The 19,916-nt window shown below is 46.0% G+C and overlaps 1 protein-coding gene across 1 annotated transcript in view; it reads right to left on the reverse strand.

The window, feature by feature from the left end:
• DSCAML1 (DS cell adhesion molecule like 1) overlaps positions 1-19,916 on the reverse strand; it is a 102,730-nt gene that overhangs the window by 15,797 nt on the left and 67,017 nt on the right. The window contains exons 10-16 of the mRNA XM_081333790.1: positions 11,629-11,828; positions 11,064-11,160; positions 9,953-10,081; positions 6,297-6,464; positions 5,329-5,399; positions 2,498-2,738; positions 976-1,122 (exon numbers count right to left, since the gene is read on the reverse strand). Of these exons, the coding sequence (XP_081189916.1) occupies positions 976-1,122; positions 2,498-2,738; positions 5,329-5,399; positions 6,297-6,464; positions 9,953-10,081; positions 11,064-11,160; positions 11,629-11,828 (1,053 nt within the window). The remainder of the gene's footprint in view (positions 1-975; positions 1,123-2,497; positions 2,739-5,328; positions 5,400-6,296; positions 6,465-9,952; positions 10,082-11,063; positions 11,161-11,628; positions 11,829-19,916) is intronic.

Here is a 19,916-nt window from a genome sequence, read left to right on the forward strand (position 1 = left end):
AAGCCTTTCAAGGATCAGCCACATTTTGTGGAAGGAAGCACACACTCACTCCCATGGGCTCTTACTGTATGCACACACACAAAAAGCTGTTGATATAGCCTAAAAGTACCCCTAATAAACCAGCCCACAGAACCCCCAAAAGTAGTAAGCCTGCACTGGATGTTGGGGAGCAAAGAAAGAAACTGCTCTCAATTTTTTTTATCATGGCCCCCTTGTGAGCCTCATTTAACTGTATGCCCCCCCACCTCACAATCACGGTTCTCTAGAAAAAGGTAATTTACTACCTGTACTGTTTATTACTCTGATTTGTATCATTTAGTGTAAATGGTAATAAATTTCAATATATATGTGAGGATGGAGGCCACCTCATAAACTTACTGTGCCTCCCTAGAAATATGGCATGGCCTCAGGGACCTCTGTGGCCAATATTGAGAACCACTGGCTTAGACCCCCCCATACACACATACACACCAGGAGCTCCTGTACAGAGCATGGTTCACTTGCCATAAAGCCAGCTGGGGGAGGCTCTGGGGCTCAGAAAGGAAATGTGCTCTCTCTGCCACAGTCCAAGTGGTCCTTCTGTTATTTGCTTGCACCGAGCAGGAGACAATTTAAGGAGCACTGCAGTCTGCAAAGTGACTCCAGGCATCCCTGAGAAAGTACGCTGGGGCCATTGTGCTAAACGCAATGAGAGCCAGCTACCAGAACAAGACAAATAATTACAAGAGGTTCCCAAAGGAGAGTGGAGTTGAATTCCCTTATCTTGCAGTGGCGTTAGGGGCACTGAGTGACAGGCAGCACCAGCTTGACCTCCAGTATCCAGTTGGAGGGTAGGAAGAACATCATTTCTGACATGAACCATCAGAAGATCTGATGTGTTACTGGAGGAAAAACAGCCATCTGCCCTCCAGGTATGATACTACACTAAATTCAATTAATGAAAATGAAATAAACGAGGCAATGCTCCCAACTCACCACCATCCATGTAGAGAGACCAGAAGATGACCCGGTAGCCCTTCAAGATGCCATTGAGGGTGCTCCGAGGGGGTTCAGACCATGAGATGACGGCCACATCAGAGGTGATGGACAAGGCCCTCACATTTTCAGGGGGCTGGCTGGGAACTGAACAGGGAAACACATGCAAAGGGATACCCCTGGTTGCCACAGCCCCTTGGCCGTTCTTTCAAACAGGTGGGCAGATTAATTTGCCAATCCATCCATGCTCCCCAGAGTCCCAGGATGAAGCCTCTGCTGTGGCATTTTCCACTAGACCTGCAAAGCTGCGCAGTTGCTTGAAGAAGGGTAGACTCAGCGAGTGATTGGGGTAGAGGTAATGAGAACCCGCTGCCCCCCAAAGACAGATCTCTAATTTTTATGAGCATTTAAATGACGATATATCATCCTAATGATCCACTCGGAAAAGGATGATTGTTTCAGTTTATTTAGGTGTAAAGCCGAAAGCATGGTGTAATTAGAGGCTGGTGTTATAAACTAATAGAGTCCGTTTGAAGAAAATGAAGGTAATATAATTATGGGAAATAACACTATTGCTAAAACAGGGGCCCTTGAATACCCCAGGAGGAGTGCTAATCTAGGCAGGAAATGATGATGCTTTGACAGGCTAATGAGGGTCTTAATTAAGTATGAAAAATTGCTGAACCAGTGAGGAAGAAACTTCTATTTTGTTTTCCAAGTGCTGATCTCTTAGCCCATGAAAATCTGTGGAGAATCCCCAGAGGAAATGAGGGTAGCTGTGGGCACAACAGGGCTACTCCTTGGCAGGGCCACCGGCTGCATTCTGCACAAGGCATTTTGGGTGGAGAGGTCAGAGACAGGGTGGCAGCTGCACAAGGGAGCCCTGGAGAGACTCAAAGTTACCCTCGCCGGTCCAGACTGGGGTGCTGAAGGATGGCACACTTCAGGCTCTCACCAGAATGGCATTCAAGGAAGGCCCAGGGTGCCCCTGAGGTAAGGAGAAGCACATTCACCGAAATCAGACAGGCAGCCTGCGCAGGCCCTTTCACCTCCAGATGCCACACTAATACTGGGGGGGAGGGAGAAAGAGAGAATGAGAGAGAGAGAATGAAAGAGAGGGAGGAGGCATTCCAGGTCCAGAATTGTATCCTGTGCCGATTTTGAAAAGGAAAGGGAAGGCTAACTCTCTCCCACTCAGTCTCACACACTTGTTCTAATAGTGACCATCACAGAATGGCAACCACCATTTATTTTAGCTTCCACAGAAATTGCCACCTATTTGTAGGCACCTAGAACACCAAAATGTCTAGAACATAATAAAACCCAACTTTGCCTAACAATTATCTCTGCCTTCTGATGATGAAACAAACAAACCCTCTTATGTATGGAAAACAGAAACATGACTGCCTTTGGGAAGATAGTAGCAGCTTTGGGTGGAGGGGTGCCATCTTGCAGGAAAGTTTGGCTGGACTGAAATAAAATGTAACAGCCGCTGAGAAGCCAAGAAATTGCCAGGACTTACCATCCTCCAGTGTGGTGGCATTGATTTCACTGGACGAGGGGCCAGTGCCTGCCCGGTTGAAGGCCTGCACCACCACACCATACTGGGCAAATTTCTTCAAGTTGTCAAGGGTGTAGACTTCATTGTCCCCCGTGGCCTTCATCTCCACAATGCTGTACTGCCCGCTGCTTCCTGGGCTGTTCTCTCGATAGCCAATCTGGTAGCCCCGGATAACCCCATTCTGGAGTTCTTTCTTTGGGGCCTATGAGGTGGGTGAGTAAAGAGGAGGAGTAAAAATAGGGGAGAGAGTCAGAGCACGGCAGGCAGATTCAGGGTGAGAGAGGGGAGTGACTCGCCTATCCAACCATCTAAATGTTAACTGCCTGCATTCCCGTTCCAGTTTCAACCAGCTGATGCACAGCCTTGTTCAAATGGCCCAAGGCTGGCTGGTTTTAGTACGAGCCAGGAGCACTCTTGTTTCTACCTTCCTCTTAAGACAATGCGAGCTCCTTGCAGGCCAAAAAGGAAGCCCCTGCCTTAAATATTTAACCCAGTTGCTCAACTGAAGGACTTTCTGCAAATAAAGTTCTCTCCTCAGCATTAAAAAAAAACAAATTTTTAAAAAATATTTATTTATTTTCAAAATAACTACTCAGAGTTGCTGGGAGTTGGGCACTGGGAGTCAGGTGGCATATAAATTTAATAAATTATCATTATGGTTGGTCACACAGCCAGCCAGATGTTTAGATTTGGCATTTTTATCTATCAAATCCTCTCAAGAACCTGGGATAAGCAGATGTTGTTTGAGGGCATTAAAGCAGAGTTCCCCAACCTTTCCAGCCTTGCAGACCAGCAGGGGAGGGGACGGTTCCCTGAGAGCAGTGGGCAAGCACATGCATGCAGCTCCATTTGTGTGAGTGGCGGGCATGCGTGCACACTGCTCGCACAAATGTATCATGCATACATGTGTTCAGCTGCTGCTCACACAAGTGGGGATGCACACAAGCATGCTTGCCCACCACTTCCACAGTCTGATTCCAAACAGCTGAAGGCCTGGCAGTAGGCCATGAGTTGGGGGTTGGGGACCTCTGTGTTAAAGGTTAGAGTTAGGGAAGCTGCCTTTGCAATTGACTGATGGGGATTTTTTCAACGCCAGTGGTATTCAAGAGGTGTTTCAGATATTTTGGGATTACACTTAAGGCACATATTGGTGCTTTGCTTTCTTTTGCCAGTTGTTCTACTTCTATTTGCAGGTCTTTATGTTTTGTGATTTTCTCCAGTTCTTTCTCTTCTCTTCTGCTGTCTCTAGGTACCGCCAAGTCCCCTATCCAGACTTTTTTGTCTTATCAACAATTGTTACGTTTGGATTGTTTTTTGAATTCGAATGTCCCAGATCACTGTTTTTATGTCTATTTTGTGGTCCCACCAGTTCTTGCTTTCAGTCAAATAGCATTTCTTGCAGACCTTCTATTATTGGTACTGTGTTATGCCATTGCTTGCACTCAGTCTGCATGATCTTTTTGCAGCAGTTAACTAGGTGGTCCAGTTTCAATCAATCAAAATAGAGCTGAAAGGGACCTTGGAGGTCTTCTAGTCCAGCCCTTTGCTCAAGCAGGAGAACCTATATCATTTCAAACAAGTGACTGTCTTCAGCTGTCTGGCGTACTTGCAGCATTCCAGGCTCACTTATTTTCCTTGGTAAGTAAAGTCTGTCAACACCTACAGTATGTGTGAATGAAGGGCATAATTCATTACCATTATTTTTCTGGCGTTCCTATCCAGGGCGTTTAGTTCTGCTTGAGTCAGTCTACTATTCCAGCTGTGTATCTATGACAGGAATTGCCCAGATGTTAATTGCCTTGATAGTATTTCCTCCACTGAGTTTGGATTTTAAGATCTTCTTCACTCTAATTATGTATTTATGTTTAACCTACTTCTTCACTTCAGTGTAGGTGTTATTGTCAGTTTAAAGGATACCCAAGTACTTATAGTGATCATCTTCATCCAGGCTCCAGAGTTATTTCCATAGGATATCTTGATTCCTTTAGTTTTCACTATTTTTCTCACGTTGATGGTAAGATGCACATTTGTCCATTCCAAACTCCATTGTACGTATATATGGACAGTGCTGAGCAGAGATTCTATTTCAGATTATGTTTTTCCTTACAGCTTCATCTCATCTGTCTAAAGGAGGTGGGAGAGCCTGGCAGATGTTTTTGATGTTGAATAGCCATGGCCTAATTTGTTCAGTATTGTTGAAAGAGGAATCAGTGCAATGACAAATAGAATTGGTGGTAGTGAATTTCCTTGAAAGATTAACTTCTCCCAGTCCATCATAATTGACCGGCAACTGTGTCTTCCATTGTGCCATCCATCTTTGCAAAAAAGTTCTGATGTTTCTACTGGCTGTTATTATTTCTAGGCATTTGACTATCCAATCACGTGCCATGGAGTTGAATGCCTTCTTGTAAGTGCTCTTCAGTTCAGCACAGCTGAAACAGAGGCTCTGTACTGACCCACATGAACTTCAGTGCATTACAAGCCAGCAGCAAAGGCTGGTAGGGTAAATACTAGAGCCACAGGGTCTTTCCCACATTGCCCCGCTCTGGGCTGCATCACCATTTCATCCCTTTATGGTTGCTTCAGATGTCAAAGGCCCAGAGCTCCAAAATAGGAGCAAGGACGGGGCCAGCCTTCTCATATGCGTCTCCTGAGGAAAGGACAAGAGCACCTTCTGCACCACACCAGCCAATGGACCATGCCTGATCATGGGCTGTTATTTTTGTAGTTCAAATAAACAAGAAGTGCCACTGATCCCAGCCCTCCTTCAAGCATGGAACACACATACTTGCCTTCCAGGTGACCTGGATGCTTTGGGATGTCATTGGCTGCAAGGTGACATCTAGTGGGGGACCATCAGGAGCTGAAAGAGTGGAAATCACATTACACGTGGCACAGACAGATTCTTTCTTTGTTCCCAGTAGAGAAAAGAAGCACCTGAATGTGAAGTATTTCTGTCAGTGGCTTTGCATGCCTGTGGCTCATGCCTCTGAAACGCCAAGGGAAAAAAGGCCTAGTGGGATAGATTTAGGCATCTGTTCTACAAATGTCAGAGATGGCAGCAGTTGCTTTAGCCTGCTGTGAAGGGGGTAGGGTGGGGAAAGACCGGTAGTGAAGACAGCAAGCAACAGAGCAACTGGAAAACCCACTAAGTTCTTCAGCTCAAAGAGCGAACCTCAGAGAATGCTGGAAATGATATCTTAATACTGGAAAATAATTATTCTATGGCATTTTGGAAGACAGACCTGTTTATTTTGATATGAATCATTTCATCAGATAGATTCCATTCAACCAATGTTTTTGTTGTACAATATACTAGGCAAGCTTTTAAAGGGAGACTAGGCCCAGTTCTTTCTGAAGAACAGATTAACCCGATTGGCCCACAGCTCAGCTCAGGAAGGGAGCTTCCTGACAGGACCAGCCCAAGGAAACAAGCAAATGGCTTTTGTGCCAAGGAACAAGGACTTCTGCCAACTTGACAAGGACATGTGCACTCACGCTCACATGGTTGCCACAGAGCTTAAGCATCCCCCACCCGCCCATACAGACACAAATCTTGTCTATGGAGCCAAGACTTTTAGGTGAGGACAACACACTCTTGGCCAGAAAAAGGATGGTGGGCAAAGAAGAAATGGGTCTTAAGCACAAACAGCAATTGTGTGTTCTTAACCTTCATGACTTCCTCTTTCTCACACTTTGTCCATCACCCTATTTGTTTCATAAATTATTTTGTGGATACAGCCCTGAGGTGAATGGGCACCTGCTTCCTCTGTGCTGATGGTCAGATCCTTGCTTGGCTCACTGCGGCCAATCTTGTTGAACGAAAACATGCGGATGCTGTATACGGAGGCCGGGTGGAGGTCCACAATATTGGCCTGGTTAATGGAGGGAGAGATGTTCCGGGTGGATTGCTTAAAGTCCCAAGAATCTGGAAATAAACAGAATGGTTCTGGGATTATTCGTTGATCTAGAGTTCCAAATACAGCTGCGTGTTCATGACATTTTGAAACCACAAATAATTGGGAAGGTGGGAAAGGGTGTCAAGAAGCTTTACTTCTGAGCTTTCTGCTCACACCTCTAAAATTGTATGCTCCTCAGAGGCTGTAGGTTAAGAGACAATAATGTCAGCCAAAGTAGTTGTACAGAAAAGTTAAATAATGTCAACCAATAAATAATAAATGTATTTACAAATAAATAACAAATAGCTATGGCTATCAAACATCAAAAACATCTCCCAGACTATCCCACCTTCTTTACATGGATGATTTGAAACTGTATGGCAAAACACCACATGAAATAGAATCGCTGCTGAACACAGCTATATGCATAGCCAAGATTTTGCAAGGGAGTTTAGACTGGACAAATGTACCATGCTTACCATCAAACAGGGAAAAATAGTGAAAACCAAAGGAATAACATCAAGAATCTGGATGAAGACAATCACTACAAATACCTAGGCATCCTTCAAGCTAACAACATCAACCACACTGAAGTAAAGAAGAAGGTTAAACATAAATAAGATCATTAGAGTGAAGATCTTAAAGTCCAAACTCAGTGGAGGAAATACTATCAAGGCAATTAACATCTGGGTAATCCCTGCCATTAGATACACAGTTGGAATAGTAGACTGGACTCAAGTAGAACTAAAGGCCTTAGATAGGAAGGCCAGAAAAATAATGAAAAGAATCATGCCCTTCATCCTTGGAGTGACATTGATAGACTCTACTTAACCAGGAAAATAGTTGGGCCTGGAATGCTGCAAATAGAGCAGACAGTTGATGAAGAAAAAAGGGCATTGGAAGAATATCTGAAGGACAGTGAAGAAAATGCACCAGGAAGGCTTACCAAGCACCAGGGAGACCAAACTGGCCTACAAGAAAGACCAAATGAAGAACAGAAAAGAGGCATGGAAAGGCAAAGCATTATGTGGCCAATGCATTAAAAAAAATAGTAGGCAAGGCAGGTAACAACAAGATGTGGCAATGGCTAAGAAGAGGGAAGTTGAAGAAAGAGACAAAGGGGCTACAGTAATTCTGGCTGCACAAGACTTAAGAACAAATGCCCAGCAAGCCAGAATTGAAAACATAGCAATAGACAGCAAGTGCTGCCTATGCAAAGAAGCTGAAGAAACAGTGGACCACCTGTTTAGCTGCTGCAAGAAGATTGCACAAACAACAGCATGATAAAATAGCAACACTGGTGCATTGGAAGATTTGCAAGTAATGCCATGTGCCTGCAAACAAGAACTGGTGTGACCATAAAATAAAGTAATAGAAAATGGAGAAGCTAAAGTGCTCTGGAACTTTAGAGTTCAAATGGACAGGCATCAGACACACAACTGGTCACACTTAGCAACTGTTCATAAGAAGGACAAAAACCATCTGGATAGTGGATGTGGCAGTATCTGGAGATAGCAGAATAGAAGAGAAAGAACTGGGAAGATAACAAAATACAAAGACAAATAGAAATGGAACAACTGTGGCAAACAAAAGCAAAGATGGTACCAATAGTTATAGGCTCCTTGGGTGCAATCTCAAAACAACTGGAGCACCACTTGAACACCATGGGCATTGACACATTCACCATCAGTCAATTGCAGCTTTACTTAGAACAGCTGACATCCTGCGATGATATCTGTAACACCGTCAATCATCCACTTCGGCCTATCCCAGATCCTTGCAAAGGACCTGATAGATGGATAAAAATGCCAAATCCAGTCTGAACATCTGGTTGACTGTGGGAAGAACTATAAATAAATAATAAAATGTTTTTTTTCAACATGTAAAAGTAAAGGTTTCCTACCCAGTTATATCTGGCTCTAGAGCGTGGTGCTCACCTCTGTTTTTGGCCAAGGAAACCAGAGTTGTCCAAAGACATTTTCTATGGTCATGTGGCCAGCAGGGCTATACACCAAAGATGCACAGAATACTGTTACTGTCCCACCAAAGTGGTACCTATTAATCTACTCGCTTTTGCACGCTTTCAAACTGCTAGGTGGGCATGGCGCTCAAGTCTCCAACCTGGGCTGTCAGCTTTGCAGCTGACAAGCTCAGCATCTTTAACCACTGAGCCATCGTGCCCACTTTTTCAACATGTAAGAAACAAGAAAAAAGTCGAGGAAATGATCACTAAAGGGAGAAGATGGCAAGGAAGTGATGGGTAACAGGGAAAAAATGGAACTGCCTAATCTATTTTTGCCTCTGTTGAACCTATCAAAAGCAGTACAGTAGATGGCAGAGTAGGAATACAAGTCAAATTAGGCAAGAAAATGGTGAGACATCACCTATGCAATATGGATGAGCTGAAATCGCCAGGCCAGATGGATTGCATCCCAGAGTTCTGAAGAAGCTAGCAGAAGTGACCTCGGAACCACTGAACAAAATATTTCAAAGCTCCTGAAGAACCAGGGAACTGCCAGAGAACCAGAAAAGAGCTCATGTAGTTCCAGTCTTCAAAAAGGAAAAGAAAAACCAAATCTAGAAAACTAGAGGCCTGACAATAATACCTGGGAAAACCCTGGAAAAAGCAGTGGATTTGCAAAATCCTAGAAACGACAAAGTGATTACTAGAAGCCAATGTGGGCTTGTTAAAAACAGATCATGCCAGACAAATCTTACTGCCTTCTTTGATAAAGTGACTAAATTAGTGCATCAGGGAAATGCTATGGACATAGTTTACAAAGAACAGTACGGCATTTAACAAAAAAAATGTGGGATGGACAGCATTACCAGCAGATGGATTCACAACTAGCTGACCAACCACACTTGACGCAGAGTCTTCAGTGGAACTGCATCTACGAGTACCTGCGACACTGAAGTTTTACTTACACCTCTTCCAAAACCCATTTTCCTGGCACTTTTTTCCTGCCACATTGTTCGAGGCCAACCAAGCCAGCATTCTATTCAAGCTGAATTTCTCCCATTTTCTCAGTACAGGTAGTCCTTGACTTATGCCACAATTGAGCTCAAACTTTCTGCTGCTAAGTGAAAAATTTATTGAGTTTTGCCCCATTTTACAACCTTTCTTACCACAGTTCTTAAGTGAATCACTACAGTTGTTAAGCTAGTAACATGGTTGTTAAATGAATCTGACTTTCCCATTGACTTTGCTTGTCAGATAGTCACAAAATGTGATCACATGACCCCGGGACATTGAAGTTATCGTAAATACACGCCAGTTGCAAAGCGTTCCAGTTCTGATCAGATGACCCTAGGGATGCTGCAATGGTCATAACTGTGAAAAACGATCATGTCACTTTTTTCAGTGCTGTTGTAACTTGGAAAAGTTGCTAAATGAATTGTTGTGAGTCGAGGACCACCTATAGTAATAAATGACTTTTTTCCCCATGCATGTGAATCTTAAGCAAGGCATTTCCCAGTTCTGGTTTCCACTCAGAACTTCATTAGTTCTGCTCACCAGACTTATTCTTGTACTCAATATCAAAACCTGTGATGATGCTGTTGCCATCAAACCTCTGAGTCCACCGTAAGTTCATACTCCGGGCTTTCACTTCTCGGATCTCCAGTTCTGGAGGGTCTGGTGGCTCTGGGGAGGGACAGAAGGGCAGCAGTAAGAAATAGGAAACGCTACCCCCACCCCACTCACCCCCGCCCCCATGCACAGCATACAAAAAGCATACACCAGACACCCGGAAAATGCAAGCTGGAAAAATTAGCAAGAAGGGTAGAGGTGCCAAGAAGGACTTCCACATTCAGTAGGTTTTCTTGAAAATGCAGGTAAAAATAGGTTAGCAAATTGAACAATATATCAATATATATATCAAAGAGTGAATAAACTAAAATTGCATATCCAGCAAATTGCACAAAATGTAAAAGCTGCGAGGGACAGAAGACCATTTTGGAAGGACCAGTGCATACCGGATGGTGGATGAAGGATGACTGGGACCATTGCTAAGGGCAGTGCCAAAGAGCCAGGTGTGGGTCACTGAACTACTTTCCATGGCAGCTCAGTCCAATCAGGGAAATTTGCCTTGCCTCAAAAGCCCCTGGCTAGTTCTCCTGAGACACAAAGCAGAACACGCTCAGAAAAGATGGGCCTCAGTGGAACGGAGGCCTTTTGAGTGGAAGACCAGCACCTCCCCATCTTCCAGAATCTGGGCACTGTTTGGGGGGGGTGGGGGTGGAGGAGGAAGCACCCTTCCATCTCCACTCTGCATTTGAATTCTTCCAAAACATCTAGGTGCAGATAGAGGGGTAAAGTTTAGCTTAAAAGATCTCAACAAGGAATCAGACATAATATTTTAATTATTTTAAATCCATGTTCATGTCCTGCTTTTTCAGGAAATTGTCCATGAAAAATTAGAAATTGGGCTGACTCCCTTTTTATTGCTAATAGTAGCTTTTCTAAAATGTAGTCGGTGTTCTGCCACCCTCAAAGCATCACTTGTCATAAACGGGATAACCCCAGCAGAAGCTACACACAAAAGCCAACAGCAGTGTCTGAAAGGTCTCCACAAAAGGCACCATTGCATACAGTACATGCATACACATCCGACAAAGACCAATACCTTGTACAGTAAGCTGAATAAGTCCTCGGTCTTCACCATAGGAGTTGATCGCATGGCAGGAGAAAAAAACAGAGTCTCCTCGTTCAGCAGGCTTGAGCTGTGGACAAAGCAACATCAGCTGAAATCTCAATGCCATTCGCTGAAAGATCTCTGGGCAAGACAGCAAGTTGGAGTTTTCAGCAGCAAAGGAAAATTGTACCCCCTACTCTGCACCCAAGAGTGATCCAAAGCTCTAGGCTAGCTATGGTCTCCCTTGCCACAAATAACAATAGCACTTAGACTTATATACCACTTCAAGTGTTTTACAGCCCTCTCTAAGTGGTTTACAGAATCAGCATACTGTCCCCAACAATCTGGCTCCTCATTTTACTGACCTGGGAAGGATGGAAGGCTGAGTCAACCTTGAGCCGGTGAGAATCAAACTGCTGAACTGCTGGCAGACGGCAGTCAGCAGAAGTAGCTTGCAGTACTGTTCTAACCACTGCGCTACCATGGCTCCCAGCATGTTAAGGGCCCAGCTGCAGCCCTGCCCATAACCACTCGGCACTGCAGCTGTGCTTCTTACTTTGAGGGTAGAGATGACCTCGTCACTATTATCCTTCGTAGCAATGGTGTATCGGATGTTTCGGTCAGGATCGATCACAGTGTCCCCTTTCTCCCAACGAATGATAATGGGGCGCTCACCACGAGCTGTGCAATTCAGCTCTTTAGCCTGGCCCTTGATGGCAATGGTGGTGTTGGGGTGGGAGGTGATCATAGCTGGGACTGCCAAGAGAAGAGGAGAAGCAGGCTGTGATTGGCAAGAGAGGAACCTCAAAGAAAAGGAGTAGATGCTTCAAAAACCCTTCAAGACCATCATCAGAAATTCTGTTTATGCCAATTTCTGAAGGGTAGGAACAGAATAGACAGGCTTTTGGCCAATTTAGTTAATTAACCAATTTCTATACTACCTTTAAAATGATTTAATATAAAGCATAATTGAAATAAAGAAAGAAGAATTGAAATACAAATTGCTATAAATTAAAATAATTCTATGTAAAATATTTTCAGAGACATAAATACAAAGTTATGAGAGGGACAGAGCAGGAAAGGAAATAATTCCATACAAAAAAATTAAATGATCACATTCCTATAATGCATACAAGGAAGTCTGTTAAAGTCTCTGTTGCTTGTAATGTTTTCCTCTGAATCAGAATGTTCAGGCAGGAGGAGGCGATAATAAGGAATTAGATTATTTTTGTATTACACCGTAACTTCCTGAAAAGGGAAACTGAATGAGAAGCATCTAAAAAAACCGTGAACCACGTAGCTGGAAGCTTAAAGATCTGGCGATTGCACCCAAGTCCTGCCCTTTGGGGGAGCAAGTTCAAACCTTCTGACAGTGTGGGAAAAGCACCCTCAATTGGACAAAGAGCGCTTTTGAGGCATCCCCTTTGCCAAAGAGCTCCATTTTTGGATATTTATCCACCCTTGCAACCCAGAGCTTAATCTGATGAGCAAAAAGGATCTCTGAGTCACCCAGAGAGCTTTGTGGGTCACAAAGGCAGCCATGCTGGAGGCTTAAGTTCACCAGATCTGCTGCACTAGAGAGTATCGAGAAAGATCTACCATTGGGCGCTAATCAGGAGACTCCTGTTTGGAGGGATTACCCTGCTTTTCTCTTCCAAATGTTACACAAGGAGGCTAATGCAAACACGGAAGATGACCAACAGTATTATAACAGTGAGATGAGAAGCATATAAATTTAATAAACAAATAAATCAGCGCTTAAAGAAAAATCAGTCAAGAGCGTCCACTCTTGCTTCTCAGACATGTTCTCCCTCCCTTGCCTTTCTTCCCCCAGAGGCTAGTCACAGGGGAAACTGATCCAGGAAACAGAAACAAGGGGGAGTCCATGATTCCTTTCCACCTAGCATCCACTTGGTGGAGGAAGCCACCAAAACTGTTGGCTTTCAGATGCACATCCACAAATGACCAGAACTGCGCAAAGAAACCCCACTCCCAGCCGCAGGAGAGGCTAAATCCTCTCAGGCTAGATACCGCCTGTTAATTCTTAGCCAAGAAGTGAGAACATGAACCAGGAAGGAACTCCCCTGTCTTCCACCATAGTTCAACTTCATGGAATAATGAAGCAGGCACAATATATAATGCACATCTGGATCCACAATAAATTGTGAAAGACAAATAACCAAGTACAAGTTTTAACCATGAAAAAGCTGCACCCAGGGTGAAGCCCATATGAATTATTGACTAAGGTTTTTTACTTTCAAGGATGTGCCGTGGAATACTTTTCACACAGAGTGCTGCATAATTTCCTCTGAGGAACTGGGCAGAACACACACAAGGGAGGTTTTACAAGAGAGAGGCTTGGCTTGTGAAGGAATGCAAAGATAAAAAGCCCACGAAGGGGCCTCCTTTCATTCCAGGAGCTCCAAAGGTGGTCAACAGCTGCTGACATGAAAGCTGTGACCAACGCCAGCCCCTAATAGAGCAGTTGTCCAGAGTTTCCAGCTATGGCCAAAGGGGACTTTTCCACACCTTGGTCATTTTGATCAAATGGGCCTTAGCAAAGCAGAGAGATCTATGTTGCTTTCTTTAGCTGCAACTGACAGAGTTCCAGAGCTTCTGTGTAGTGCAAACATCAGCTGAGCTGAACCAGCAAGACAGTCAACCTGCAGCAACTGTTCACAGCCTCTGAACTGGAGGAGGGAGAATTGGCAAAAGGCAAGGCAAAGCCATCTCCAAATCACTCACTCACTCACTCACTCACACACACACACACACACACACAAACCCCAACAGATATGCAGAAGCAGGTGGAATTGTCAAAGCCTAGCAGCGCACAGGACTTCTCAAACATTGGAGATGGAAGGTGAGAAGTTGCAACAACCTGCTTTCTGTGCAAAAAGCTTGGGCCAGGCCACCCCAGAGTTTTCTTCAGTGAGCACAGAGCCCCATTGCTTCTTTTTAGGCTGGAGACTCAGTCTGAAGTTGCATGTGCCCTTCCCAGAGCATTGAGCTTGAATGAACTTCCTGCTGGACATGGGGACAGGATTCCCAAAGGTCCGTGGGAGGCTGCCCACACAGGGACAGCTGCAGGTCAGGAAGCTTGAGTGAAGAGCTCAGGGCACAGGAGACCAAGTCGGCAGCCAAAATCTGAGTTTGTACAGTAGACGGAGGAATGGATGGGCTCCTTTTTACCGCAGGCCAAGTTGAAGGGCTTGAGGGTGGGCATTTTTTTTCTCCCTTTTCTGAACTCTGCTCTCCATTGCTCTTGCATGGGCTGCTTTGGCTGCCAGCTTCCTGTGCCAAGGTTCCCCCACCCCTCAGCTTCCATAGCAGCTTAACCTGCCCATTAAGCTTCGGTGAAGATTCCAGTGGCACCCAGAACCTCTTACTCACCACAGGGGCAATTGCCACAAAGTCATGCTACCACATGCTAACCCCTCCTCTTCTTCCTAATCCAAAAAGGATGGGCGGGGAAATGTTGAGTATGCAACCAGGCTGGCTGAGGGGGCAGAGATTAAAAAAAGGCACAGCTTACCAAAAGAGTGTGGTAATGTATGATAATGACAATCAGCAAATGCAACACACACAGTTTTAATGGGACACTGGGGGCTTTAAGGAGCTACAGCTTCTCCACTTTCCATGGCAATCTAATTCAATTAGCAGCTGGGACAAGGCTGACTTTCAGCTTGCTCCCATTGGCAGCATGTGGACAGAATGAAGGGTGGACTGTGACACCACATCACCACACAAACAATTTGTGTGCAGAACTGGAATGCCACATAACCTGTTGGCTAAAGAGGGGAGGCAGGCAAGGGCAAGCAAAAGAATGGCGTGCATTTAATGCTGGCCATTCAGTTGGGAAAGTGTCCACTTGGGCAATTTAGCAGAACAGAAACTGCAGGACAGATGGCACAAAACAGCGCCATGAGTCCCGAGAGAGTGAGAGGGGTCAGAGGCAAGAAAGGAGAGAGAGCCAAGAGGGTGACTTGGAGCCCAACCTGGGGGCATACGAGTGGCAACCAGCAAAGGGGGGTTGTCCCCTCTCAGGTATGCCTATTGGCCAGTCACAACCTTCTTTTGGAGATGGCCCAGTTAAGATGCCAGCCTTATTTGCCACACTTTCCATGGAAGACAGAGGCCTTCTCCTTCCCAAATGTGTGTCTGCTGTTTATTGGTTATTGGTTCAACCACCTTTCTCTGAGAGTATCTTTTTTTTAAATCCCATTTTAACCCATTTTTAACCCATTTTTTAAAATCCCAATGGTTAACCATGAAGGGTATTTTTGGGGAATGTGGGTTTTTAGTAAAAGCATTAACGTGTCTTGCTCACAATCACCCATGCTTTAGTCATCTCTCATTTGGATAACTGCAATGTGCTCTACATGGGGCTGCCCTTGAAGATGACCCAGAAGCTGCAACTGGTCCATATTGCAGCAGCATGTGCAGTTTTGGGTGCCCGACAGTTCACCAGAGCTTCACTGGCTCTTCTAGGTGCAATGCAAATTGCTGATTGACTTTCTTTAAAATCCTGCATGGCACTGGGGCAGGTTATTGGTTCAACCACCTTTCTCTGAGAGTATCTTTTTTTAAAATCCCATTTATATCCCGCCCTTCTCCAAAGACTCAGGGTGGCTTACAATCTAAAGCACAAATCATATTGCATGTGTTCATGTAGAAGTGTATTGTCTATTCTTAAGGGGAAAGGGGTGTTATGTATGGGGTTAATAATACTATTAAACAACAGCTCAACCGATACCACCAGGTGGCGCTGCGCCGAAACTGCTGCGGAATGTTGCCACCAGATGGGACCTCAGCGACTGCTTTCTCAGTGATCACTTCAGTCCTTTAGAAGAGTCTCCCACTGGAGATCAGAGGGACCCTTTTAGTCTTTTGGAAGACGTGAAGACCTGGTTCTCCCTTCAAGCACTGAACTAGGATGGGAAATTGAGCTGTGAAAAAGTTGGGCCTAGCACCCCAGAGGGAGGGTACTTTTTAAACAATATTTTATGGATTATTTGAACAGCATAGGGTGACTGTGTGAGATAGGCAGCCATATAAGTATTTTAGACAAATTAAGAACCCACAGGCCTCAATTTTTGGCTTGGTTACTAGCTGCAAACCATTTGAACTAAGCTGCCAACCAACACCCTCACAAAGCAGAAAATTATGCCATACCCCAAAGCCTATCAGCTCCAATGCTTATCTTAAGAGCCATCCCCAATACCCCAGAGAAAAACCTGGAGCTGGGAAAGCAAAAAGAAGCAACCCACTCTCATGTGCCCATTGCCCACTGATGGCTCTTAAAAGCTGTCTAGAACCTTGAATGGGTGTCAAGGCCACTGCTAGTTATGCTCATCCCTGACTCCCAGAAACTGTTTTTCTATGCAAAATGGGCCCTGGGTATTGGCAAAATGGGCCCTGGGTATTGTGTAGTGAGTTCAGGAACGCATGAAGGACGCCAGGCACAGGAGTACAGCATAACCATCTTTATTAGGTGGTAGCTTGTGTGTCCAAAAGGTGTTACCTGAGCCCTATTTATACCTGGCCAGGTATGCTCCCAGCCAATCAATTTAAACCTGGATTTCCTGCTGAAACGCTGCCCCTGGTTGCAGCAGTTTCGGCGCAGTGCCACCTGGTGGTATCGGTTGAGCTGTTGTTTAATAGTATTATTAACCCCATACATAACACCCCTTCCCCCTTAAGAATAGACAATACACTTCTACATGAACACATGCAATATGACTTGTGCATAGCCAATTTGATGTGGCACATTCGGCCTCCCTCATGACCGCACATAGCCTGTGAGATTGGCAGGTGGCCTATGAGTCCATGCGGACCGTCTAAGGGGTTCCCCCCTGTCCAGGGCAGCAGCGTCAGTGGGTTGGTCTGGTCTGGGCGCTTCTGATGGACCCGCCCCAGAGTCTGCTCCTGTGGCCGGTTTGTCGTGATGTCCTTGCGCCTGTAATTGGTTGGGCCGGACAGGTCTCTCCGTGAACAGCTCTGGGTCCATGAAGTCCTCCTCTGGCTCGGGTTGGCTGTGCTGATTAGTGGTTGCTGATGGGTGACCCGCCTGTTGGTTATTGTCCTGTGACCTTTCAGGAACTCTTCTCCTGACTTGGTCTATGTGTCTTCTGCTCTGACGTCCCCCCTCCACCCCTACAATGTAAGACAAAGGCCCAGTTCTGTCAACCACCACCCCCGGAATCCACACATGTCCCGTTCCATAGTTCCTGGCCCAAACCAAATCGCCTGTGTGTAGTTCTCTAGCGGGGTTGGTTTGCTCAGACTCAGCAGCCACTCTGTCGGGGTGGAGCCTGTCCAACTTGGTAATGAGCCGTCTGCCCCAATGAAGTTCCGCTGGGCTCTTCCCTGTGGCTGTGCACGGTGTTGTGTGTTGTGCCAGGAAAAATTGGGCCAACCTTTGATGCCAGTCGCCGCTGATGATGCGCCTCAACGCGTCCTTGGTTGTGCGCACCATGCGCTCTGCTAGTCCATTGGTTGACGGGTGGAAGGGTGTGGATGTGACATGCCTAATCAAGTTGCTCTTCATGAAGGCCTGAAATTCAGCAGATGTGAATTGTGGTCTGTTATCCGAGACCAACACGTCTGGAAGACCATGCGTGGCAAAGAGTCCCCTGAACACTTGGATTGTCCTCGCCGTGGTCATGCTAGTGACTGGTACTACCTCTAACCATTTGGAATGGCTGTCTACCACCAGTAGGAATAGCTGTCCTTGGAATGGCCCAGCGTAATCAATGTGGACCATGGACCATGGAGTGTGGGTTGCCTCCCATCTGTGGACAGGTGCGTGAGGCAGCTCTAGCCTGGACCTCTGGCAGACGTAGCAGCTGTGCACCAGCTCCTCTATGGCCTTGTCTAGCCCTGGCCACCAGATGTAGCTCCTAGCTAACGCCTTCATTCTCACTATGCCCGGGTGCCCTTCGTGTAATGAGTGCATGACTCTGTCCCTTAGTCTCTCCGGGATGATGACTCTGCTACCCCACAACAGGCATCCTTTATGGGCTGATAACTCATGCCTCCATGTGAAATAGGCCTGGAATTCTGGGCCTGGGCTCTCCTCTTGCCACCCAGTGACTACCCATGCCTGGACCCTGCTCAGGATCTTGTCTGCTGTTGTTTCAGCAGCAATATCCTTTGCGTGGAGTGGGCATTCCGGTAGGTCCTGGATGGCTAGAATCTGTGCTGCTGGTGCCGGATTGGGTTCTAGGTGTTTAAGGGGTAGCCTACTTAGCCCATCAGCGTGGCCCATATTCTTTCCTGGCTTATGCACCAGTTTGCAATTATACGCAGATAGGAATATTGATCACATGAGCATTCTAGGGGATAGAATTTGGGGGGTTTGCCTGTCTGTTGTGACTAGGCCTAGCAGTGGCTTGTGGTCTGTGAATATGGTAAACTCCCTGCCATACAGGTAGTCATGGAATTTTTTTGACTCCAGCCACTATTGCCAGGGCTTCCTTGTCGATTTGTGCGTAATTCCTTTCGGCCGCTGACAGTGTCCTGGAGTAATAGGCGATGGGTTTTTGTTCACCATTCTCTTCTAAGTGACTCAATACTGCACCCACTCCATATGGGGAGGCATCACACGCAATGCAGATGGGCTTAGTCTCTATGAAATGTGTGACAGTGGAATTGCTGGGCAACAATTCCTTTAGAGTTTGAAAGCTTTGTTCGTGGACCTTGGTCCAGTCCCAAGTAGCTTTCTTGTCTAAGAGCCTGTGCAAAGGTTCAGCAATAGCAGCTTTGTGAGGCAGGAATGCACGATAAAAATTAAGCAACCCCAGGAACGCTTGCAGCTCAGCCTTGTTCTTGGGGGTGGGAACCATTTTTATTGCCCTTACCTTGGAGTCAGCAGGATGAATTCCCTTGGCATCAATCCTGAAACCTAGAAATTCTGTGGATGCCACTCCAATGCTACACTTGTCCCGTTTAAGTTTGAGTCCTGCAGAGCGGAACCTGCTTAATACAGCCTGCAGTCTCTCAGCCAGTACCTCTTCAGAGTCCCCTGCGATGAGGTCATCATCAAAGTAAGGGCATACCCCAGGGATTCCCTTCAGTGTCTTCTCCATCACCTCCTGAAAAATCCCTGGAGCTACAGAGACATCGAACTGCAAACGGTTAACTCTGAAGGATCCTTTGTGGGTTACTATGGTTTGAGCGTCTGCCATCTCCCTGGTAACCAGCAGCTGCTGGTACGCCTGCGCGAGATCCAGCTTCGCAAAGATGGCGCCGCCCTGGAGAGAGGCAAGGACGTGGCTGACCATTTGGACCGGGTAAGCGTGCGGATTAAGGGCCCGGTTTACCGAGCACTTATAATCCGCGCAAATTCTAACCTCCCCATTAGATTTAAGAGGGGTAACAATGAGGGTCTCCCACTCTCCCCCTTCTATTGGCTCTAACACCCCTTGTTTGAGTAGCTTATCCAGTTTGCTCTCAATCTTGTGATTGAGAGCGAAGGGGACTCTCCGGGGTTTAATTCTTACGGGCAGGACGTTGGGGTTTAGTTTAAATGTGATGGGGCCCCCGGTGTACCTGCCTAACTTGCCATCAAATACGTCTGCAAACGTTTTGCAGTTGGATTCGATGCTCTTGGCCTGGGTGTTGTGGATACCTGAGATCCCTATGCCCAGGGCCTCAAACCAGTCCAACCCCACTAGGCTAGTCCTCTGGCCCTCGACCATGAGGACATCCAAGTGCCCATGGAAGTCCCTGAACCCCACCAACAGGGTGGCCTCCCCCTTAATTTTGATGGGGGCATGTTGGAAGTCAGTTAGTTTTAGATTGGTAGGCCTCAATTGGGCCCGCCGCTTGATCCGGCCGCAC

This window comes from Vipera berus (genome assembly GCF_964194415.1).
Source record: "Vipera berus genome assembly, chromosome: 8".
NCBI lineage: Eukaryota > Metazoa > Chordata > Lepidosauria > Squamata > Viperidae > Vipera > Vipera berus.